Here is a 21,161-nt window from a genome sequence, read left to right on the forward strand (position 1 = left end):
AACTGCAATCTCTGCCTCCTGGATTCAAGCAGATTCCCTGCTTCAGCCTCCCAAGTAGCTGGGATTATAGGCAGGTGCAACCACACCCTGTTGATTTTTGTATTTTTGGTAGAGTTGGGGTTTCACCATGTTGGCCAGGCTGGTCTTGAACTCTTGACTTCAGGTGTTCTGCTCACCCTGGCCTCCCAAAGTGCTGGGATAAAAGGCATGAGCCACCACACCCAGCCCCAGCTATTTTTATTTTTATTTTTGTATTTTTAGTAGAGATGGGGTTTCACCATGTTGGCCACACTGGTCTTGAACACCTGACCTCAGGTAATCTGCCTGCCTTGGCCTCCCAAAGTGCTGAGATTACAGGTGTGAGCCACCACGCCCAGCCAGAAGGACTCTATCTTATTCCTGTTATAACAAGCTCTCTCTGGGGCTGGATAGCAATGGAAGAGTAAGAGTCCTCCCTGGTTCTCCAAGTAAGAGGCATTGGTGGCTTGGACTAGGATATTAGCAGAGGAGATGAAATCACATAATTGTATTTTAGCAGGAAGCTTTCAAGTAAGTTATTCATTTCTCTACTCTATGTTGTTCACTAGGACCATTTTTAACACCAGCTGTCATTAGAAATTGCCCAGTGCTCTGAAAGAGTGGGTTTCCAGGCTACAGCAGCTAATCTGGCTCCTCTCTTTAGTATAATAGGGTACTAATAACATGTCCTCAAACTTACTCTTCCAGGAAAAGCTCTGGTCTCCCAAAAAGCCATGTTTAAAATGGAAAATTGCAGAATCTCCTGCAGTCACAAGAGCCATCGGCTCGGACCAGTCTCTAGACTCCCAACTGAAGGAAACATGTATTTTGAAAAAGTCAACTCATTTCCGGCACATGGTATCTTTCTCCTCTCTTGATCCCCATGAAAAATCCTGACCATAGAAAAACAACAAACAAGCAAATAAACAAAACTATGAGAGTGAGGAAACAAGATAGAAGCCAGTTCTCAAGACTATTAACTTTATTCCAGGCTGTGTCCATTTCTCTCTTAAAATACATTGTTCTTCTTGGTTTGCATTTCCCTGATTTGTTTGCTGCCTTGTAGAGCATCCTTTGCCCTCATCCCTGTGCATTTCCATGTAAGTTCTGCTTATGGGTTTATAGCTTCTCTGCTCTTTGAAGACAAGAATGAAGGAAGCTCTTTGAAGACAAGAATCATCTATGATCCCATATGATCTCACCTTCTTCAACCCTTACCTGTCACAATGTGTTTTTCACCCACTTAATGTATGATCAGTACTACTTAACTTTTCCTGATTTTCTCTTACATTAAGACTTAGGGCTAGGCACAGTTGTTCACATGTGCAATCCCAACACTTTGGGAGGCCAAGGCGGGAGGCTAGCTTGAGCCCAGGAGTTTAAGACCAGCCTGGAGAATATGGCAAGATCTCATCTCTACAAAAAATACAAAAATTAGCCAGGTGTGGTGGCACATGCCTATAGTCTCAGCTTCTTAGGAGGTTGAGATGGGTTGATTGCTTTGAGCTGCACTGAGCCAAGATCATGCCACTGTACTCCAGCATGGGTGACAGACTGTCTCAAAAGCAAAAAAAAAAAGACCTGGCAGAGAGGAACAAAAGAATGTAGAAGCACTTGAGGAGGCTGAGGCGAGTGGATCACCTGAGGTCGGGAGTTCGAGATCAGCCTGGCCAACATGGTGACCCCATCTCAACTAAACGTACAAAAATTAGCTGGATATAGTGCTGTGGGCCTGTAATCCTAGCTACTTGGGAGGCTGAGACAGGAGAACAGTTTGAACCTGGGAAGCAGAGGTTGCAGTGAGCTGGGGTTACGCCACTGCATTCCAGCTTGCATGACAAAGACTCTGTCTGAATTGGAAGAACGAAAGAAAGAAAGAGAGAAACAGAGAGAGCAAGAGAAAGAGAGAAAGAAAGAAGGAAGGAAGGAAGAAAGGGAGGGAGGGAGGGAGGGATGGACAGAGGGAAGGAGGGAGGGGAAGGGAGGAAGGCAGGCAGGAAGAGGGAGAGAGAGAAAAGAACATGGAAAGTGCCTGCAAGGTTACTTCTAGGAACAAACAGCTGGGGAACACATTGGGATTCTTTTGGCCTGAAATGTTTATCTTACCAGTGCACAATGCTTAGAAAAGGATTAGGATGACTTTGCATTTACATGATTCTCCTTATCAACTGGATCTGGGGCCATAGAGCCCAAGAATGCATGTGTCCTGTTCAGGGAAACAAACTCTTTGTGGGAAGAGTGCCGTAGTGACCCACTTTTGGAATGACAGGCCCTTCTCATATATACACGTATATATACACATATATATAACTATTTACATATAGTTTTATATATGTATAAAGAAATACACTTATTTTCTTCATATTCCTTTGCCTTCTCCATTCTATAAAAAGTATTTCAAGGGCTTACAACTTCCACAAGGGCAGAGACCATATGGATTTTTTTCTCCCCATTGTGCCTCCAGCATGGAGCAGGATGTTTAGTAACTAGCAGGTATTTCTGGTTAATATTGATGGATGGAAGGCTAGGTTGGAGGTTGGATGGATTGGAAACATAAAACAGAAAAGGTAACACAACTCAGTTGTCAGTAGCAAGGAGAAAAGGACACTGAAGACAGGGGAGCCATAGAGCACCTGCTCTCTGATGGGGTATTTGAGCCCTCTGCTTGAGCTAGTTTGCACATGCAGGGGGAATCTGGACCACTGTACAAATCACGGTCTGAGAGGTTACGACCTGATTGCTTAGGAAAAAATACAGCTCTTATTGACTGAAAGTAAGACATAAACTTTCCCTGGGGCTTCTCAAAAAAAAGAGAATGCTTGCCCCAAATTCTCAGGAACATTGACTTGCCTTCCCACCCCATCCACCTGAGGCTTCTACTCACTGAAGTCATACTGGTGGCTTCCTACAGTAGGGTCTTCAGCCGGGGGGCATGCTTCCATAGTGGGAGTTGAGGATCTTGGGTTATTAGAACCCCTGAAGGGCAAGAGGTTGGTATACAGACAGTGAGCTCACATAGATTGCCAGAAACCCACAAGTCATTCTGATCTGTCCTTCCCCCTTCCACAGGAGCCATGTCCCTACCTGTCTGTCTTTTGGAGAATCACAGGTAAAACAGAGTGAACACTGTCCTCAGCAATATCCTTGTAGTTGTCTGACAAGTCCTTGACTTTTCTTACTGACGGAAGTCCCAGAAGGCAGTAGGTGAGGTGACAGGGGAAACTGCTATTTTGGACTAATTCATAGTGACAGGGAAGATTGGTTGGGAAAATAGAAATGACAAGAATCTTGGGAAAAGGCAACTGTGCTATCTTAGAATTCACAACAGTTGTTGGTTTTAATGAGTCTGAGAATGATTTGGGCAGAATCCCAAACTCCTGACTCCTCGACCTGTAACCTGCTGCTGTGCTGCTTCTGCAGGGTGGTACGAGAGGGGACGCTGTCCACATGTATGCAGCTCCTTACTATGGGGCTTTGGCCCCAAATCCCAATGAGAAAATCACGAGGACTCCAGCTGTGCCCAAGGCCAAGGGGGTCTTGGTCCTGTTCCCTGACATGGACCCTCGGGGTCTCACTGATCCAGAGGCAAGGGGAGGCAAAGGGAGACAAACTCGGGGTGGGGGTGGATGGTGGGAAGGGAGAGCATTAAAGTAAGAGGAGCTTTTTCCTAAGGCCTGGAGGACATGAGGCACACCCAGGTCATGTCATCAGGCTTCATACTCTCAGACCTTTCCCTGTTTGTTCTATTTTCTCTCTTTAGGATCTAGGCAAAGAGCACCTTTAGAGATCTCCTTTTAGAAGAACATGAATCTTCCTTTAAAAGATCTCCTTTTTGCAGCATTAATCCTCCCCTGCCCCTCAAGTCCCAAACATTTTACTTTATTCGATCCAGTTAATAACAACCATTTAACAACATCATTCTGTTGTTGACCAATTTACACGTAAGGAAAATGAGGCTTACAAACATCAAGTAACTTGCTGGGCAAGGTGACTCACGCCTGTAATCCCAGCACTCTGGTAGGCCGAGGTGGGTGGATAAGACCAGCCTGGGCGACATGGTGAAATCCCATTGAAAGAAAAAAAGAAGAAAACTTAAAAAATAAGACTGTTCTTTCATCAGGCTCTGCAATACCCTCTTTGTTGTAAATCAGGGATCCACTTATGTGTTTGCTTGCTTTGGAGTTTTCCTTGCTGGTCCATTGGACGATTTTTGTATTTGTACGCTAAAACCACACTGCCTTAATTACCATACTTTACCATAATAAACCTTGATAACCAGTAAGGTAATTGTCCTGCCTTGTTACTCTTCTTTAGGCCAGTTTTTAGATATTCTCATACCTTTGTATTTCCATGTAAATTTATTTTATTTTTAATTTTTTTTTTTGAGACAAGGTCTCTCTCTGTCACCCAGGCTGGAGTTCAGTGGCAGGTATCAGCTAACTGCAACCTTAACCATGTTCCCCACAACTCAGTCACCCAAGTAGCTGAGACTATAGGTATGCACTACCACACCTGGCTAATTTTTTATTTTTTGTAAAGATGATGTCTTGCCATGTTGCCCAGGCTGGTCTTGAACTCCTGGGCTCTAGCAATCTGCCTGCCTCAACTTGGAACAGTGCTGCGGCTGGGTGTGGTGGCTCACACCTGTAATCCCAGCACTTTGGAAATTCAAGGTGGGTGGATCACATGAGCCCAGGAGTTCAAGACCAGCCTGGCCAACATGGCGAAATCCTATCTCTACTAAAAATACAAAAATTAGCTAGTGTGGTGGTGCTTGTAGTCCCAGCTACTTGGGAAATGAGTCATGAAAATTGCTTGAACCTGGGAGGTGGAGGTTGCAGTAAGCTGAGATCGAGCCTCTGCACTCCAGCCTGGGTGGCAGGAGACTCTGTCTCAAATAAATGAATGAATGAATGAATGAATGAATGAATGAATGAATGAATGATTAAGTAACTTACTCCAAGGCCTCAAAACTCATTTGAGGGAAGACTCAGATTCTAATATGGGGTTATCCAATTCTTAACCCTGTTTGGTAACCACTACTTTTTGCCAACCTGTCTACCCACTCAGCTCTGGCTCGCAAGAAATGATACCATCTGTCCACTGTTACAAAGTGTAGGGAAAAGGAGAGGTTTCCACTAAATGTTGCTTGGAATAGCAGCCATCACATCACTATTTTAAGATGTGATCTTTTCCCTACTAGGGAATCCCTGAAGCAGGAGGTTATTTAAAATACAACTGGCTTCAATCTTTGCATGGCTTCCATCTAGAATTAAGAGGCAGACACCTAGGAAGAAATATTATAATACTGATCATCAATCCATGGGAGACCTTGCATAAGACACCATTTTTTTGGTCCCTGACTATGAGGCTATAATAACAAAGACCAGAGCTTTTTCATACCTCCATTTCCTCATATGTTATCACTGAGCTTCAGGATCAAAAGAAATAATGAAAACTGAGCACAGAGAAAGTAAAATGTTAACTTACTGATAACAGATCAGTCTGGAAAAATAGGAAAGTATTTAAAATGAAGTTGTTAATGAAGAAGTGTACTTTATGCTGATAAATTCAAGTATGTCCCATGCTGACTTCCTTTGATTTCCCAAATTTGTGAAAATAATAGAAAAGGTGAGTAACTAATATTTGTTGAGAATTGACTGCATGACAGGCACTGAGTTGGGCACAGGTGCCTTCTTCTGCCCTCACATCTATGTTTCTGTTTGGAAGTAGAAATAAACATAAGTAAACTAATAAATCATATAACTTAAGAATACACTGAGTATTCAGTCTAGCCAACATAGTGAAACCCCATCTCTACTAAAAGTACAAAAAATTAGCCAGGTGGGCACCTGTAATCCCAGCTACTTGGGAAGCTGAGGCAGGAGAATCACTTGAACCCTGGAGGCGGAGGTTGCAATGAGCTGAGATTGTGCCATTGCACTCCAGCCTGTTGGACAGTGTGAGACTCTGTCTCAAAAAAAAAAAAAAAAGGAATATACTGAGTGTCATGAGGGAAACAAAAGGGGTGATGAGGATGAGGATAACGGGGTGAAAGAGAGTCGTGCAAACAGGAGTTGAGGAGCACTCCAGGCAGCAGGAGAGGTGGACTGAAGACTGGAAAGCCAGAAGGAGTTGGTCATGTATCTGGACCTTCCAGGGCATCTTAGTTGTAGTCTTAGGAGTTTAGAATGTATTCCAAGTACAACGGGAAGGCACTGGAGGGCTCTAAGCTAGAGAGTGACACAGCCTCATGATGTTTCATGAACATAACCATCACCATCCCAACTTGTGGAACAATTAATTTGTTTCCCTTTGATATAAGTCAATTTTCTGGTATGTTTTTGGTGAATTTGATGGCTTTACACATGTTAATTTTCCTTTTTATTCATGGTATTGAATCTGTAATACTTCTTGAAAGATGGGGCATGCCTATGAACAAATAGCTGTCACCACTTGATCTCTCAAGGTTTCAGAGGGCAAGGGAAGCAGAATGGGCCTTCGCAGCATTATAAATCCTAGGCCCTGCATTGTCCAGCAGCCCGAAGCTTGGAGACAGGTTTGTTTCAGGATCCCTGGTATCAGCAGACAGGGATTTTTATGGTATTGGCCAGTCAACAAGTATTTGAGTGTTGGGCCTGTGCCAAGTACTGTGCTGGATTCTGTGGACTCAGTCCTGCTGTCTGTCCCTTCCATCCCTGCTCCTTTATATCTGGTCATGCAAAGGCTTTATGATGTGATGTGCCTCATAAAAACCCAAGATCCATAGTGATGCCTATTTTGTCTCAGGGCTCCTGATTTCTCCACATTGTTCCTCCATGTAGAGGTCTCACTTCTGATCCGAATGTGAATAGCTGAGATCTGGTGTGCACAAAACCATCACAGAGTGGACATGTAAATGACCAAGTGAACTTCTTTCTCAATTTTATGATCACTTCCACTAAGAGAGCCCATCTTGATCATCCAAAGAAACCATTTTGATTTTGAGGAATTTATGGTGCAAAATATAAGAGACATATAACCTGGGAGCCAGATATTCCTAGACAATCCAGGTCTGGGTTTTGGTGGAGAAGATGCCCCAACCATGAATTTTATCTGAAATTGTGAGTGTATTGCCTTAGGCTTTTGGCAGGGGAGGTCAGGGGTAGAAGAAAGTTGATAGCCCCTGCCAAGTTCTCAGTGGATCCTCCAACTATCCAAGGGTTTTAGAAGTTGAAATTGATATTATAGCTCTAGTGTTCCTGATTATGTTGGAAACTGTCAACCCCATTATCCTTGGTATTGACAAACAGCAGTGATGGCTTGTAAAACCCACCCCTGTGAAAAATCCCATTCTTCACCCATGGGAGTCACTTTCCTCTTCAACCAAACCTCTGGGCAAGATGAGGGAAGTATCTGTGGATGGAGACTTGACTTTCCTTGACTCCCTTTGTTTAGTTTCACTGCAGCAAATTATCTAAAACATGAGTGTGATGCAACTCTAACTGAATAGGATTTGTTGCTTCTGACCTATCCTTACATCCATTGTCTCATTTGCTGTTGATCACAAATGTGAGGTGGGTGGGTAGAGGATCTGCATATTGGGGGAGGTACAAGCACAGCTCAGTAGGTTTAAATACCTCACTCAAGATCACCAAGCCAGTAAGTGTAGCATTGGACCCACCTGGAACAAATAATACTTGGTTATTTTAGGAAAACCTGGAATTCATTTTAGTCAGGTATCATAAGGCACACAGATACGGAAATAATTGTCATAAAGGAAGAAGTCTATTGCATTCATAGTTCCCTGGAAACAAAAAGCATGCCATACCATGAAGGGCCACACAGGGAAGCACCACGGCAAGATGAGTGGGCAGAGACAGAGAGATCTAGAGGGCAGAAGCCATTATTGTGTTTTCCATGAGAAGGAAGAGGCAAAGCAGGCCAACCAGGCTTAGCGTTGGAGAGGCAGTCATCTCAGTGAGCACTGGGGTATAGGAGCTGCCCCTAGTTGTCTGATACCTGGTCCTGGGATGATTAGGGCAGGTGAGTATGACCTTCAGTGTGAGAGCCTGATGAAAGAGGTGGTTGGAGGAATGGACTGTGGATTGGTTGGCTTAAGTGTCATAAATGGTCTTGCAGGCAAGTTGCTTAATATGTCCAGGAAATAGCTAACCCTAGGAGGGGCAGACCCTCCAGGGTCATACAGCCTCAGACATCAGAGCAATAATATAGAAAATCCAAAGACATGGTTAATACGCTGGCTCTGTCCCCCGAATGAATTTACTGGAGCTGGACAGTCTAATAAATTACATCACACATCTTTGAGGATGTTTGCATCTTGACTTCTTACGGCTCCATTGAGCTGTATGTAATCTCTTATGTTCCATTGTACCAACCCCAAGGCCATAGTCTCTGGGTGGCCAAGAAACACCTGTCTCCTTCACCTTGACAAAACACATGACCGTAAAACTAGACTTTCATCTCTTCGGCCAGAAGATTACAAATAACAATTTTTTTTTCTGAATTGGAATTTGTTTTCAATATCACACATGAGGTATCAGGCACTTGTACTTGGGAAAAAGGAGATTATACAGACTCTTAGAGCATCCCCAAGGTGACAGTCCATTTTTCATAATAATCTGTGATATTCGTTTGTTGAAATTTTATTACTTTTGTAATTTAATTCAATTTATCCCATTCCATTGCTGTTCAGGGTAGCATTACCATGGTTGCCTTTCTCTTCCTTCTGGATAAGGATGTTTCTTCTTATATGATGAGCATAATGGCTTCTAGATTAAAGCAGCCTCCTCAATATAACTGTTTCCTTTGGAGTCAATCTTCTCTGAGCCCATCTCTACTCTTGTAGAATTTTCATGAAGATAAATATTGGCAATGATTTATGAAGCATTTATGTGAGTAATCAGGTTCCAATCCTTATCTTCTGCTTACAGTTTAAAGATTTTATTCAGAAGTGCTTCTCTGTACCAGAAGTCATAGAAATGAGTAAATAACAATGAAAGTTAGTTAGTAATATCTCCTGTGAAGATACAGATTAAGAACATATTCATTAGCTGAAAATTGACTTTAAAACATAAGGACATCAGGAGACCTCTTTCTAAAGCTGAAATCATTCATCATTTTCAGAAATCCTGCAAGTATTTTAGAGAATAACTGACTTGGGCACTGAGTCCAAAAGGGCACGAGCAGGTGAAAAAACAGAAGATGATTACGCATGCCTAATACGGAAGCTGCCCTTAGCTAAATTAAAATTTAGGACCCACGAATGTGGGTACCCATAGATAATGAACAGATTCGGTAGCAAATGACATTGACACATATAATCCATATAAATTGCTTGCTTTTAAAGGTGGAAAGAATGGATTTGTAGTTAAATGTTTCTTAAATAAAAGATTGCCTTCGTTTTTCTGTAGAAGTATAGATTGTTTTTTGAGGCTCGTAAGAGCTCAGTCTCCAAACCTTTCTTTCTTCTGCATCTGGGAGCAAGAGTGGAATTATAGTAATTCCAAAGAATGTGAAGACCCAGCTCAGCAGCTACAGATGGCTAGAACTGCCCTTTCTTGGGGAAAGAAGAACGTAGAGTTAGCTAATCCTGCTTGCCAAGTCTGGCTGATGTCTCATGATCCTGCCTTCTTCGGTTGACACAAGCTTTTTAAAAAATGTCATCTTGATCCAGCTTCTCTATTTGTTTAACCACCCACTGGATTGTAAACTCCTTAAAGTTTTGCCTCAATCCTTAGTAATCTGTAGGAATAGCTTTCCTGGAAATGGCTCCAGTGATTTCTTTATGTCTGGTCTCACTTCCCTTTCCTCAGATCTTATCTTCTTGATGGCATTTTTTAAAGTGTTGGCTTTAGCCCACCTGTGTCAGACCCACCATGGTCATTTTTAAAAATGTACATCCCTGGACCTACTTTAATCTGAATCTCAGGAGAGTGGGTACTAAGACTCCATCTTTGACATGTGATTCAAGGTCCCTGGTGCTACTGGTGCCTTGTAAAGTCTGAGGACTTTGACTGCCCTGGCCAGAGCCACTGTCATCTCTCACCTGGAACATTGCATGAGCCTCCTACTTACTACTTCTGTTCCACTCTTACTCTCCGCGGCCATGGATGGGACATGGATATTCGGAATTATAAGACTATCATAGGATAATGGAATGGGCAGCCAGGTTGACCACACTCTTTGTGGTCTATGCTCTATCCTGCAGCCAGAATGATCCTTTTACATTATGTATCAGCTCATGTCAGACTTCCACTCAGTCCCTCTTCAAAAAAAAATAAAGCAAACGTGGCTCACAGGGGTCCACGTGATGTGGCACCCATTGTATCTCCAAGTTCATCTCCAGCAACCGCTGCTAGATGACTATGCTCCATCTACACCAGCCCCTTCAATATCCCTGGAGCTTCCCTTGTACCTTTGGTTCCCTTCACCTGGAATGCTCTTTTCCATTAGCCATATGGCTTGTTCCTTCTCCCCCACTTCCATTTTGTCTAAATCTCTGATCAAATATCATTTTATCAGGAAGACCATCCTGTCTTGCTTTTCTAAAAATGCAGTCCCCATCACTCTCCATCACCTTACTTTGCTTTATTTTCTTTATCAGCATTTAATCCAACAAATACATAAACATTCTATATGAATTTGCCACTTACTATGTTTCCTTCGCAAGAAAAGGTGATGTCCCTGAGGGCAGAGTTTTGTTTGCCCATGATAGCCCTGGCACCAAGAATGGTCCCTGGCACATGGTAGGCACTCATGAGTTACACATGACAGACAAATGACAACTACTCCTCTTGGACTGTATCAGAAGCACAAGGCTTTCTTCATTATTGAAAGGAGATGTGCAGGCAGCAGCAGCCTATTTTCTGGTTGTACAATTGCCCCATATAACTCTCCTGGTAGCCACTTCCCTCCCCCAGTTTTAATGGCTGCAGAAAGGAGAAAATTTGATTTATTATCTTTACAAACTCACTATCTGTCTTCACTAAAGGTTGAGAAGAAGGGTACCCTTCTCCATTTCTGATGGGGGTTGCATCTACATGAGTAAAAAGCATAACTGGTTTTTTGAAAAAAACCGGATTGAGTTTTTTGTTTGTTTCATTGGGAAATTTTATACTAAGTAGATTAAAGTAAATGACTTTGAACTTTGAAAGTCTACATCTTAACATTTTATTAAGTTTAATTGGGTTTGTAGAACATTTAAAGACCATCCAAACTTAAGTGGAAGATCAAAATGAGCAAATAAGCTGGTGCAGACTTTCTTTTTTATCCCTGCCTTTGAGCTGCTTTAATAAAAGTGGTATGCTCCATGCCTGCAGATGATGAGCATGAAAACCTGGCTTTCCGGGGAGCTCTGGTGTAACCTGACGACTGCCCTGGCCGGAACTATGCCACGGCGCCTTCCCATCCATGGTTGTCTGTGCCGTGCACCTGGCATTCAGGACCATCCCAGATCTGGCTGTGCTTTACACTCCTTGCCACATCAGAAAAGTAGCTGGGCTCAAGGCAGACCAATGAATGCTTGTTATGTATTGCTTCTTGGGGAAGAAACTCCAGTTGTTGGAAATAAGATCCATTAGGGTACAGAATCTGTTAATGATGGAAATTCAGAGTGATTTGACTATTATTCACAGAGGTTTTGCACTGAGTTAAACGAGCAGTAGCGTAAGGCAGCCCTCACTGGAATATGCAAGGTCAGGACTTAATTTCCACATATCATCTCTTTTTTGTGTCTGATTTTCACTGCAACGTTTATTCTTCCTGTGTCCTGACAGAATTGTTCAGGAAGTAGCAATGTCATTACTTTATTTTCATTTAAAATTATCTTAATTATTAAAGCAATGCTAGTTTATTTGTAAAATGGTAAAAAAAATTTATGAAGTACAATGTATGAGGCTGCTTTTAGAAAAAATAGAATTTTGTGCTACACAGTGCCCACAACTTGCTTTTTACATTTACCAGTGCACCGTGGATGAGGACATAGCTGCTGATAGCCCATTACACGAATGTACCATGACTTTTTAGCCAGCTGGCTATCAAGAAAGACTTAGGATTTAACAGGTTTTGACCATTACAAGTAATGAAGGTGAACGTCCTTGTACTTTTATCATTATTTATTTTTGAAAATATCTAACTCTGAAATCTAGGGCTTCCAGAAAATACGTGCTGTCTTCTACCATGTCTGTCATTTTTGTTACTTCTTAGTCCCCATAAGCATTTCATTTGTTATCCAAGCTATGAGATAAATGCCTAGGGGTGGAATTACTGTATAAAAAATTGCAAATATAAAATGCTATTTTTTCTCTCCAAAATATTTCCTACTTTAAAGCAAAATATTCTTTCCTCTGTGGTCAGTTGAAAGGCATTATTGTGAGAAATGCAGGGTGTGAACCCAGCGTCCTTTGATTATGTTTATTTATAGGCAGACATGCACCAAGTAATTTCCATGCCATTTCTGCTCAGATAAACAGGTCAGTGTACTGGGAGCCAAAGTCTTCAAATCAATGGAAATATTGAACATTGTTCTGATTTTCTTTCATAAGCAGTAAAAGGCAAACCAGCAAAACAAATATAATGCCCATAAACCCCTCAGCACACTACCTGACCCAGGGCATGGTGCTGATTGTAGAAGCCACGGTGGTCGTGGTGGCCGTGGTAGGAGAGTGCTGGTGAGGTAGGGGACATGGTGATGGTTTTCGTGATTGCGGTTATTGTTAGCACAGTTGTTCTTAAGCAGTCAGGTCTGATCTGAAGTTTGGCGCAATCCTGCTGGTTTTCCAAATGGGTTGCCTTTTTTTTTTTTTGAGACAGAGTTTTGCTCTTGTTACCCAGGCTCAAGCTGGAGTGCAATGGCGCGATCTCGGCTCACTGCAACCTCTGCCTCCTGGGCTCAGGCAATTCTCCTGCCTCAGCCTCCTGAGTAGCTGGGATTACAGGCACGTGCCACCATGCCCAGCTAATTTTTTGTATTTTTAATAGAGATTGGGTTCACCATGTTAACCAGGATGGTCTCGATCTCTTGACCTCAGGATCCACCTGCCTTGGCCTCCCAAAGTGCTGGGATTACAGGCTTGAGCCACCGCGCCCGCCGGGTTGCCATTTTTAAATCAGGAGTTGTAGAAGTTTTGCTGGTGATTCACAGTATTGTGCTGGAGTTGTAACTATGCCTCCAAGAAAACTCAGTTGATATGAAGGTTCTTCATCTAGACAGCAGAGGAGGCTGGCACTCACAGCTACCTTTGCTAAAAAATATGGGTTGTTTTGTGTTGGGTCTTTGCTAACAAAGATAGACTTACTGCTTCATTTCCTCAGACATCTCTTATGCTTTCTTGGTTGCCAAGGAGCCAGTGGGGATATAAGTTTTTGTCGGTCTAGTGTTTCCCCTTTAAAAAGCTTAAATTTGAAATTAAAGACAAAGATTTATGAGAAAGCATAGGTCTGTTCTCAAGAGACCTGATTCCAGTCCATCCTGGCTTCTGTGGGTGCTGGCTCTGGGTCTGGGAGCTGGTTGGGGTCTTCTGTATTGACCAAACCAGATCTCCCAAAGGTTGAACGCAGATACGAGTGTTATCCTGAGGTCTTACAAGTCCTCTCTCATGAAATAAAACTTTGATGAAATTAAGCAAAACACTTTACTTAACTGGGCCTCAGTTTCAACCCTCAATCAGAGATCCTCAGTTAAGTGCTGACAGTGGACTGGCAGAGAAAGTACATGGGGGTGCAGCTATATGAACTGGGTCAGTGGTAACCACCTTTAGCCATCTGAGGCTGGATCTTTTGCTTTTTTTCTTTTTTTTGGAGACAGAGCCTCATTCTGTCACTGGCTGGAGTGCAGTGGCACAAACTCGGCTCACTGCAACCTCTGCCTCCCAGGTTCAAGTGATTCTCCTGCCTCAGCCTCCTGAGTAGCTGAGATTATAGACACCTGCCACCATGCCCAGCTAATTTTTGTATTTTTAGTAGAGATGGGGTTTCACCATGTTGGCCAGGATGGTCTCAATCTCCTGACCTTGTGATCTGCCTGCCTCAGCCTCCCAAAGTGCTGGGATTACAGGCATGAGCCACTGCACCCAACAGGATCTTTGCCGTTTATTCGCCCCAAGAGAAGCCAGAATCTCCCAATTTTAAAAAGAAAACAAAAACTGTATCCTTACTCCCAAATGTGACTCTGACAGGAATGGTGTGTAGAAGAGCCAGAGAAGTGAAGAGAGGTCTGTCTGCCTGCCCATCCACCCAGGAAGCCCCCTTGCAGGATCTGTGATAAAGAAAGTGATGGTCTTGTCAAGCACAGATGAGCACATACTGACATTCCATAATAATAATGTGTGTTTAAATATCCCTTTAAGTTGGGAAGAAACCATTACCTCACAATCAGCGTTTAAGTTATAATGCCCAGATTAGAGGATATGCATAATTAAAACAGAATATTTATCTTTACAATCTACTGTAAGTATTTCTATCTTTTTATTTATTCATGTATTGAGTATCAGTGTTCCAAATGCATTGCTCCATCAGGGCCCAGCCAGGTAAAGGAGACACATCCCTTCCATCCCTCCTCAAGCAGATACTCCAGTGGAGCAGATCAACTTAACAGACCAGCTATGCAAATACTAGCTAACCATGACTGTAGTAAAGGCTGGGAGGAGCAGTAGGAGCGCTTGACCCACCAGACTAGAGGAGCTGGAAGGACGTCACCTGGTAAAGCCTTTGATACCACCTGCTAAGTGTCATTCATCTAATGCCATGTCTTCACTGACCTTAGTCACAAAGAGGTGGCCACAGGTCTGCACACGGCCCATCAGAAGCGTTTTGTTTGGACTGTGTAGTATTGACCCACATACCATTTTCAATTGAATTAAAGGATTTTAACCTTTTAATTCCTTATTTTTCTTCCATTTACCCTTAAGTACTATCTGGCAGTTAGGCTATGTTTTGTTTGAAAGAGTTCTGGCCTCATGAGAGAGGGTTGAGAAACCAATAGAAAATAAGAAAGCCAGAGTTTTCCATATGTTCTTTGCTCTTCAGGAACCAAAAGCTTAGGAAGACGAGAGAGAGTCCCCATTGGTCTCCTGGCCACAGGCTGTGTCTCTCATCCCAGTTAATTATCTTCTAATATCATGCCAGACACCACAGATGGTAAGGGTGTGTCTGCAGCCTATCCTCACCATTGGAGGGAAATGTCGAGGGTCTTTCAGGGGCATTTTTATTCCCAAGAAGAGCACACTCTGCATTTCCTGTGTGAATGAGGAAAATGGTTGGGGATTTGGTCCGGACGTAGATGATCCTTGCCCATATGTGTGGAGCAAGCCCAGGCCCTTGAGACTGCCAGTCTCCCATTCCCAGTTATTCTCCTCTGTCATGACTTGCACCGAAAACAACCACCACCAGTGCCATATGGTTTAAAAGATCAAAGGCCCCACTTTTGAATACATTTCTAGCTGACTGTACTTCAAATGTCTTAAATATGTTCCTGCAGATGGGAAGCATGGAACATTAAAGAGGTAGGCCACATGTGTATGAGCCGTGCATGTGGTCTGCGCAGGATGGTGAAAAGTGAATGCCATTCAGCTGTGCATTTGTCTTGCTTTCAGGTTCGCATCTTCACATACCTCATTGGACGAGAGGCTGCATTTGCAGACAATCTAAAGTGGATGGCCTGTGCCAACAAAGGTGGGTCTTCCCAATGTGCTCAGCTCTGACTAACTTCCCCCTGCCTATGCAGAATTAGTAATATTCATGAGAAACCAGAGAGTTCTAATAATTCTAAGACAAAGTCTGGGTGTATCTAAATGATTACTGATAGACTTGTAACAGTTTCTTTCAAATTGTTTTTTGGTTTGTTTTTTATTTTTATTTTTTTTTTGTGGACAGAGTCTTGCTCTGTTGCCCAGGCTGGAGCACAGTAGCATGATCTCAGCTCACTGCAGCCTCTGCCTCCCAAGTTCAAGCGTTTCTTGTGCTTCAGTCTCCCAAGTAGCTGGTATTACAGGTGTGTACCACAAAATGCTCAGCTAATATTTGCATTTTTAGTAGAGGCAGGTTTTTGCCATGTTGGCCAGTCTGGTCTTGAACTCCTGAGTTCAATTAATCTGCCCACCTTGGCTTCCTAAAGTGGCCTCATTACAGGCATAAGCCACTGTGCCCAGCCCCAAATTTTGAGGACATAGTCAACTGGAGTGGTTAAGCCTTTCCACTCTTCTGCTTAGTAGCTGAGTAGCCTTGGGTGAATTTCTATGGCAGAGACATTTACTGTGAATCAAATATCCATGTGGTCTCTCATCATTCCCAGCCTTCTTGCCTGTAGGTGGGGCTTCAAGACTGCTTCTGGCTAATAGGGCATGAGTTCAATCAACCTGACTCGTTTCTGGGCTAAAGTATTTGAGAGCTGGTGTTGGTACTCTCTTCTGCTCTTGTGAGCTCTGGAGCTACAGGGTCCAGACAGAACAGTCATGAGATGCAGCAGTCTTCATCAGCCTGGTCTCTGAGTGAGCACGTGGAGCAGATGACTTTTACTCTGCCCCTTGCCTCTGCCAACCCACACTGGATAAATAGTGTTCATAACAAATAAACTTAGGTGTTAAGCCACTGAGACCTTCAGTTTGATATGCTCCCATATCACTTTACCTACATTACTAATTAAGTTGGTCAACTTTAACTTGCCTCAGTATTCTAATATTTAAAGTGGAAATGGTAATAGTAATAGTAATTCTTCCTTTAATTCCTTTTTAACTAATGAATAAAATTATGTATATTTATGGTATACAACATGATGTTTTGAAGTATGTATACATTGTGTAAGTGACTAAATCAAGCTAATTAACATACATATTGCCTTACATTTTTATTATTTATTTGTGATGAGAATACCTAAAATATATCTCTTAGCAATTTTCAAGTATATAACACATTGTTATTAACTACAGTCATCTTGTTTTACTGTATATCTCTTGAACTCATTCCTTCTAACTGAAAGTTTGTATCCATTTCTTCCCTTGATTCTTATTAATGAAATGGTGCATATTAAGTGCCTAGTTCAATACCTGGACATAATAAGTGTTCAGTAATCATTAGCTTTTTTATATTCAGAAGGTTAATTGATTACCAATTCCCTGTTGCATGTCAGAAACAAATAGTTTGGGGACAGCACAGGGAAGGAAGTAATAGGGCTGCCCAGTCTATGAAGGCCTTCTTTTCATTTTATACACAGCCAAGAAGGCAAAGTATAGCAAGTTAATAGATGAAAGAGTCTAGACTCCTTGTATCCAAATCAAGCAATCAGTATCCACAAACTATGTGCAAGTTACCAAACCTATCTATGTGGGTCTGAGTTATATCATCTACAGAGCAGAGGTAGTGACAATACCTTCCCCTCAAACATGTTGTGGGCATGAGATGAGGCCATGCCAATAATGTTGGCAGCTTGGTCTCTGGTATGTAAGGGCCCTTAGATATTCTCTTGTGTTATGTTGATCTCTGGGCCTTGCTTGCCTCCCTTCTGAGACTACAGGCTCCATGAGAGCGGCCTTTGATTTCATCTTGGGTGCTCTGACAGAGCCCAGCCTTGTACCAGTGTGACTGCTCCTTTGATGTTTACAAAGTAGGTAAGTTGACTCTAAATACTAATAAAGGAAGATAGGTCCTGTTGTGCAGTATTGATGGATTTCAGTGGCCTGCTTTAGATTGGTCTCCTAAGCCATCCTTCATAAAAGTTCCAGTGTTTGGACTTCAATGGAGAAAAGACGACTCAGTGAAGGGTTGGTAGGTCTTAGCTCCAGTTTTGATGATCTAAGACAAAGTTGGTAGTTTCAAGCCACCAAAGTTTTTCCCTGAAATTAAAAAAAGTGGGGGCCGTTTTCAAGAGAGAGGGAAGTAACTCAAAACCCTGGTGGAAGGGAAGCTTGGGTCTCATGAGGGAGCAGGAAGATGTGTTTTTGTTTTCCTATTTCTTCTCAGTTTCTTCTGAGGTGTCCATGGCATTCTTCTCTGTGGGTAGACCCTCCCCACTATGGCATGCACACAGCCAGGAATGACCACCCCATAACGATGCATGCCCACCCATCCATGCAACAATTCTGTGGGCAAGGCACAATGTTGGAAAGGAGAATTTATATCTTTTCCATTTGAGGTTGACTAGAAAATCTAAATTCTGATTTCACGTCCCCTTCCTCACGCCCCAAAGAGATTATGATACTCAGCTTGGGCCAGTTCTTTCTCCCTGCTGATTTAGGTGTGGGCAGAAGCAGCCCATGGAGAAATACGTGCTCTGAGGGTCTCAGTACTGCGAATGGGAGTGTGGGAAGGTTCTCCAAGAACAGTTGCATGGCCAGGCTCTTAAACCAGCACCCATCTTTCCCTTTGCTTGGCACTTTCTTTAATTATCTGCTTCTATTTGAACAGCCTTTTAAGCGAGGCTCAATTTCCTCATCTAAAAAAAGAAGGGCTGCGTGGAAGTTTTTAACATTATTCTTGAAGCTCTAACATGACACCTTCTGCAGTTTTCGTTCATTGTCTGGCTTGCCTCACTAAAAGGTATCAATAGTTCTGCTTGTCTCAGAGTTATACATGTGGCCTCATTTCACAGAGAGCAATAGGAAGAAGACAGGCAGAGGATAAGGAGGCCAAGTAGATTCCAGACTTCCTCTGAGTGAAGAGGCCTTTCTTGAAATTAGTTTTGGAACTTTGTTGACATTTAAAAACCTTGAGTTAGCTATACTTTTCCCATTTTTTCCTTTATTCTGTGGTCTTATAAAAAAAGAATTCCTTTCCATTTTTTAATTTTTTTAAAAAAATTTTGCTGTTATTTCTTGCCACATCAGATTGCAATTCTTCCCATCAGCTAGTGTGCATTTAGTCATGGGTTATTGTTTTTAACCACTGTCTGTGTCCAGCTGATGAAAATTACTCAAATTGAAGTCTTGTCTTAATCAACTAATATTACACCGTAATTTAGTTTTAGTCATTGTTTATAAGAATCTTTGAGGCATCCTTTTGAAGACAGTTTAGTCAACTCGGAGCATTTTAGGGCCTGGCTATAGAATACAGCCTTTAGGATTTATAAGTTCTGAGTACAGCAATGCAGAAAATCCAAGGAGGTAATAGTAGCTGCTTGGCTGGACAGGCGGTGGATTCCGCAATAGTTCCCCTTCCCTTCCTGTCCACATTCAGTTATTTTCCTTCCTACCAGAGTCAGCCCCTCTTGATAGTTTCACCTTCCTCATTCTGCTTCTATGTAAAGTCTTGGGAATGTCACTGTTTGCCACTCTTCAAAGTAGCAGTGCCATCAAAATGTGATATTCCAGTCATCTGTGCCCATATAAACATTGGCTTCACATTGCGTCAGTTACAGGGTTTTAGACCACGTAACATCGGTGAGCAAGTATTCATCTATGGTCATTAATTAAATCATTGTTTATAGTCTCAGATTGTCATAGCATGGAGGCAGCATAACATTTTTCATCTCAAGTGTCATGAGGTCCAGAGGGCCCCCTTACATATTTTCACCCTGACTCAGCCAAGTTCTGCAGTGAAATGAAGCATTAGCATTCAGGGACCACAGCGGCCCCAAGGAGAGTCCAAGGAGAAAGGACTAACCGACCAGGCCTGACCACAGAATGACCCTGGGAGGGAGCAAGAATCATGAGGGCTATCACATTGTCCCTGAGTTAGTGGTCAAGGACCTGCCGTCAGTGCAGAACTTCTTCCCTGGGAGTCTGGTAGCCATGGAGACAGTTCTTAGCCAGCAGCTCTCAGATACTTCCTTCTGGAAATGAATGTCTGAGGACTTTTATACCTCTTGCAGTAGTTCTCTGCCTCCTCCAATCCACCAGCAAAATCCAGAGAGGCTTGGAGCTTGTGAATGCATTTCATTTTATGCATAAGTAGGTCCTGTCTTGAGGGAACCAACCCTAATGAGACAAAGCAGCAAGCCATTTTAAATACATTAGAGCAATCATTGCCACTGTAGAATGGCTGGTGGAATTTAAAGTTCTGCGTTCACACTATTTCAAAAACAAGTGAACTGAAAACAGAAAAGAGGGCCGACTACTGTCTAGCCCAGATATTTCACAAAGCCATGGTGACCTTCTCTAATGTACAGTATGCCAAGATTCTAAATAAGCACTGGCTGATTCCCCTTCGAAAAATCACAGTTAATAGAGTGTTTTCCAGCTGTGCAAATAAAAAAGGGCCTCCATGTTTGGGTTCTCAACCCATCAGTCATCGTCAGGTCCAATGGAAATGCCACATGTGATGTTGTCTGCTTAGCTTATCCCTTTTCCATGGGCTAAAGGTCATTCTCTCCTTATTTGAAAGACAACTGATGGTCTGAGACTTCCTGGAAGGTCCAGCTGCCAATGTTTTTTCAAAAGAAAGATTCTTAACCTCATTATACCTTTCCAAGTGTAGTGTCCCCCAAAAGACAGCTTCACATTTATGAGGCTGGAATGGTCATAGGCGGAGGCAGGAAAAAAGTCGCAATTAAAACATTTTGCCATTTCAAGTCAGGTGAAGGAAGGCACCAACCAGCAGCTATTTAAATACCTTTGTGTAGTTCATTGTGCACATTCCTTAGAATCAGAGATTTTGAGTGGTGATGAAGGTGGTGATGCTGCTGTTATTGTAAAAGAGCAACTAAGGATGGCAACTCCTCACTACATGCCAGGCATAGAACAGAGTGCTTTGTGCATTACCTCTTTTGGTCCTCCCAAAAGCTCTATGAGGTACTGTTATTTTTTTTACAGAGAAGGAAACAGGCTGAGCGAGACTAGCCCCTTGCTCCCAGTTACCAGCCAGTAGGCAGTAGAGCTAGGATTCAGGTGTGAGACTGATTCTCTTTGGAGAGGAGAAAGCTGTGATTCGTAGAGGACTGTTCCATCTCTCTTCATCTGAGATAATCTAGGAAAAGAAAACCAGAGGGTGAGAAAGGACCTCAATGTGCCATCATTAGCAAAGGCCAGAGCTGGGATGTATGCCCAGGCTGTATATTCTGGAGATGGCACTGCTGTGGCTTACAAAGTGGTATGGTTCAGGTCCTGGTGTTTCAGAGTGGGGGACATTAAGGCTGTAGATAAAATGAGACCAGAAGAAACCATGGCAGAGTGTGATGGGTGCAGCCACAGAGCTGCAGTAAAGAGATATTCCTA

The 21,161-nt window shown here is 42.7% G+C and overlaps 1 protein-coding gene across 28 annotated transcripts in view; it reads left to right on the forward strand.

Moving 5' to 3' along the window:
• The window catches only part of CACNA2D3 (calcium voltage-gated channel auxiliary subunit alpha2delta 3), a 923,853-nt gene that overhangs the window by 594,120 nt on the left and 308,572 nt on the right, over positions 1-21,161 (forward strand). For all 28 annotated transcript variants that reach the window (XR_008476741.2, XM_078351196.1, XM_078351197.1 and 25 more), the window contains one exon: positions 15,612-15,690. Coding sequence is in view for 27 of the 28 variants with exons in the window: in XM_078351196.1 (XP_078207322.1) it covers positions 15,612-15,690 (79 nt within the window). In the remaining variant the exon portion in view is untranslated. The remainder of the gene's footprint in view (positions 1-15,611; positions 15,691-21,161) is intronic.

The sequence above is a fragment of the Callithrix jacchus genome, chromosome 15 (genome assembly GCF_049354715.1).
Source record: "Callithrix jacchus isolate 240 chromosome 15, calJac240_pri, whole genome shotgun sequence".
NCBI classification, from domain to species: domain Eukaryota; kingdom Metazoa; phylum Chordata; class Mammalia; order Primates; family Cebidae; genus Callithrix; species Callithrix jacchus.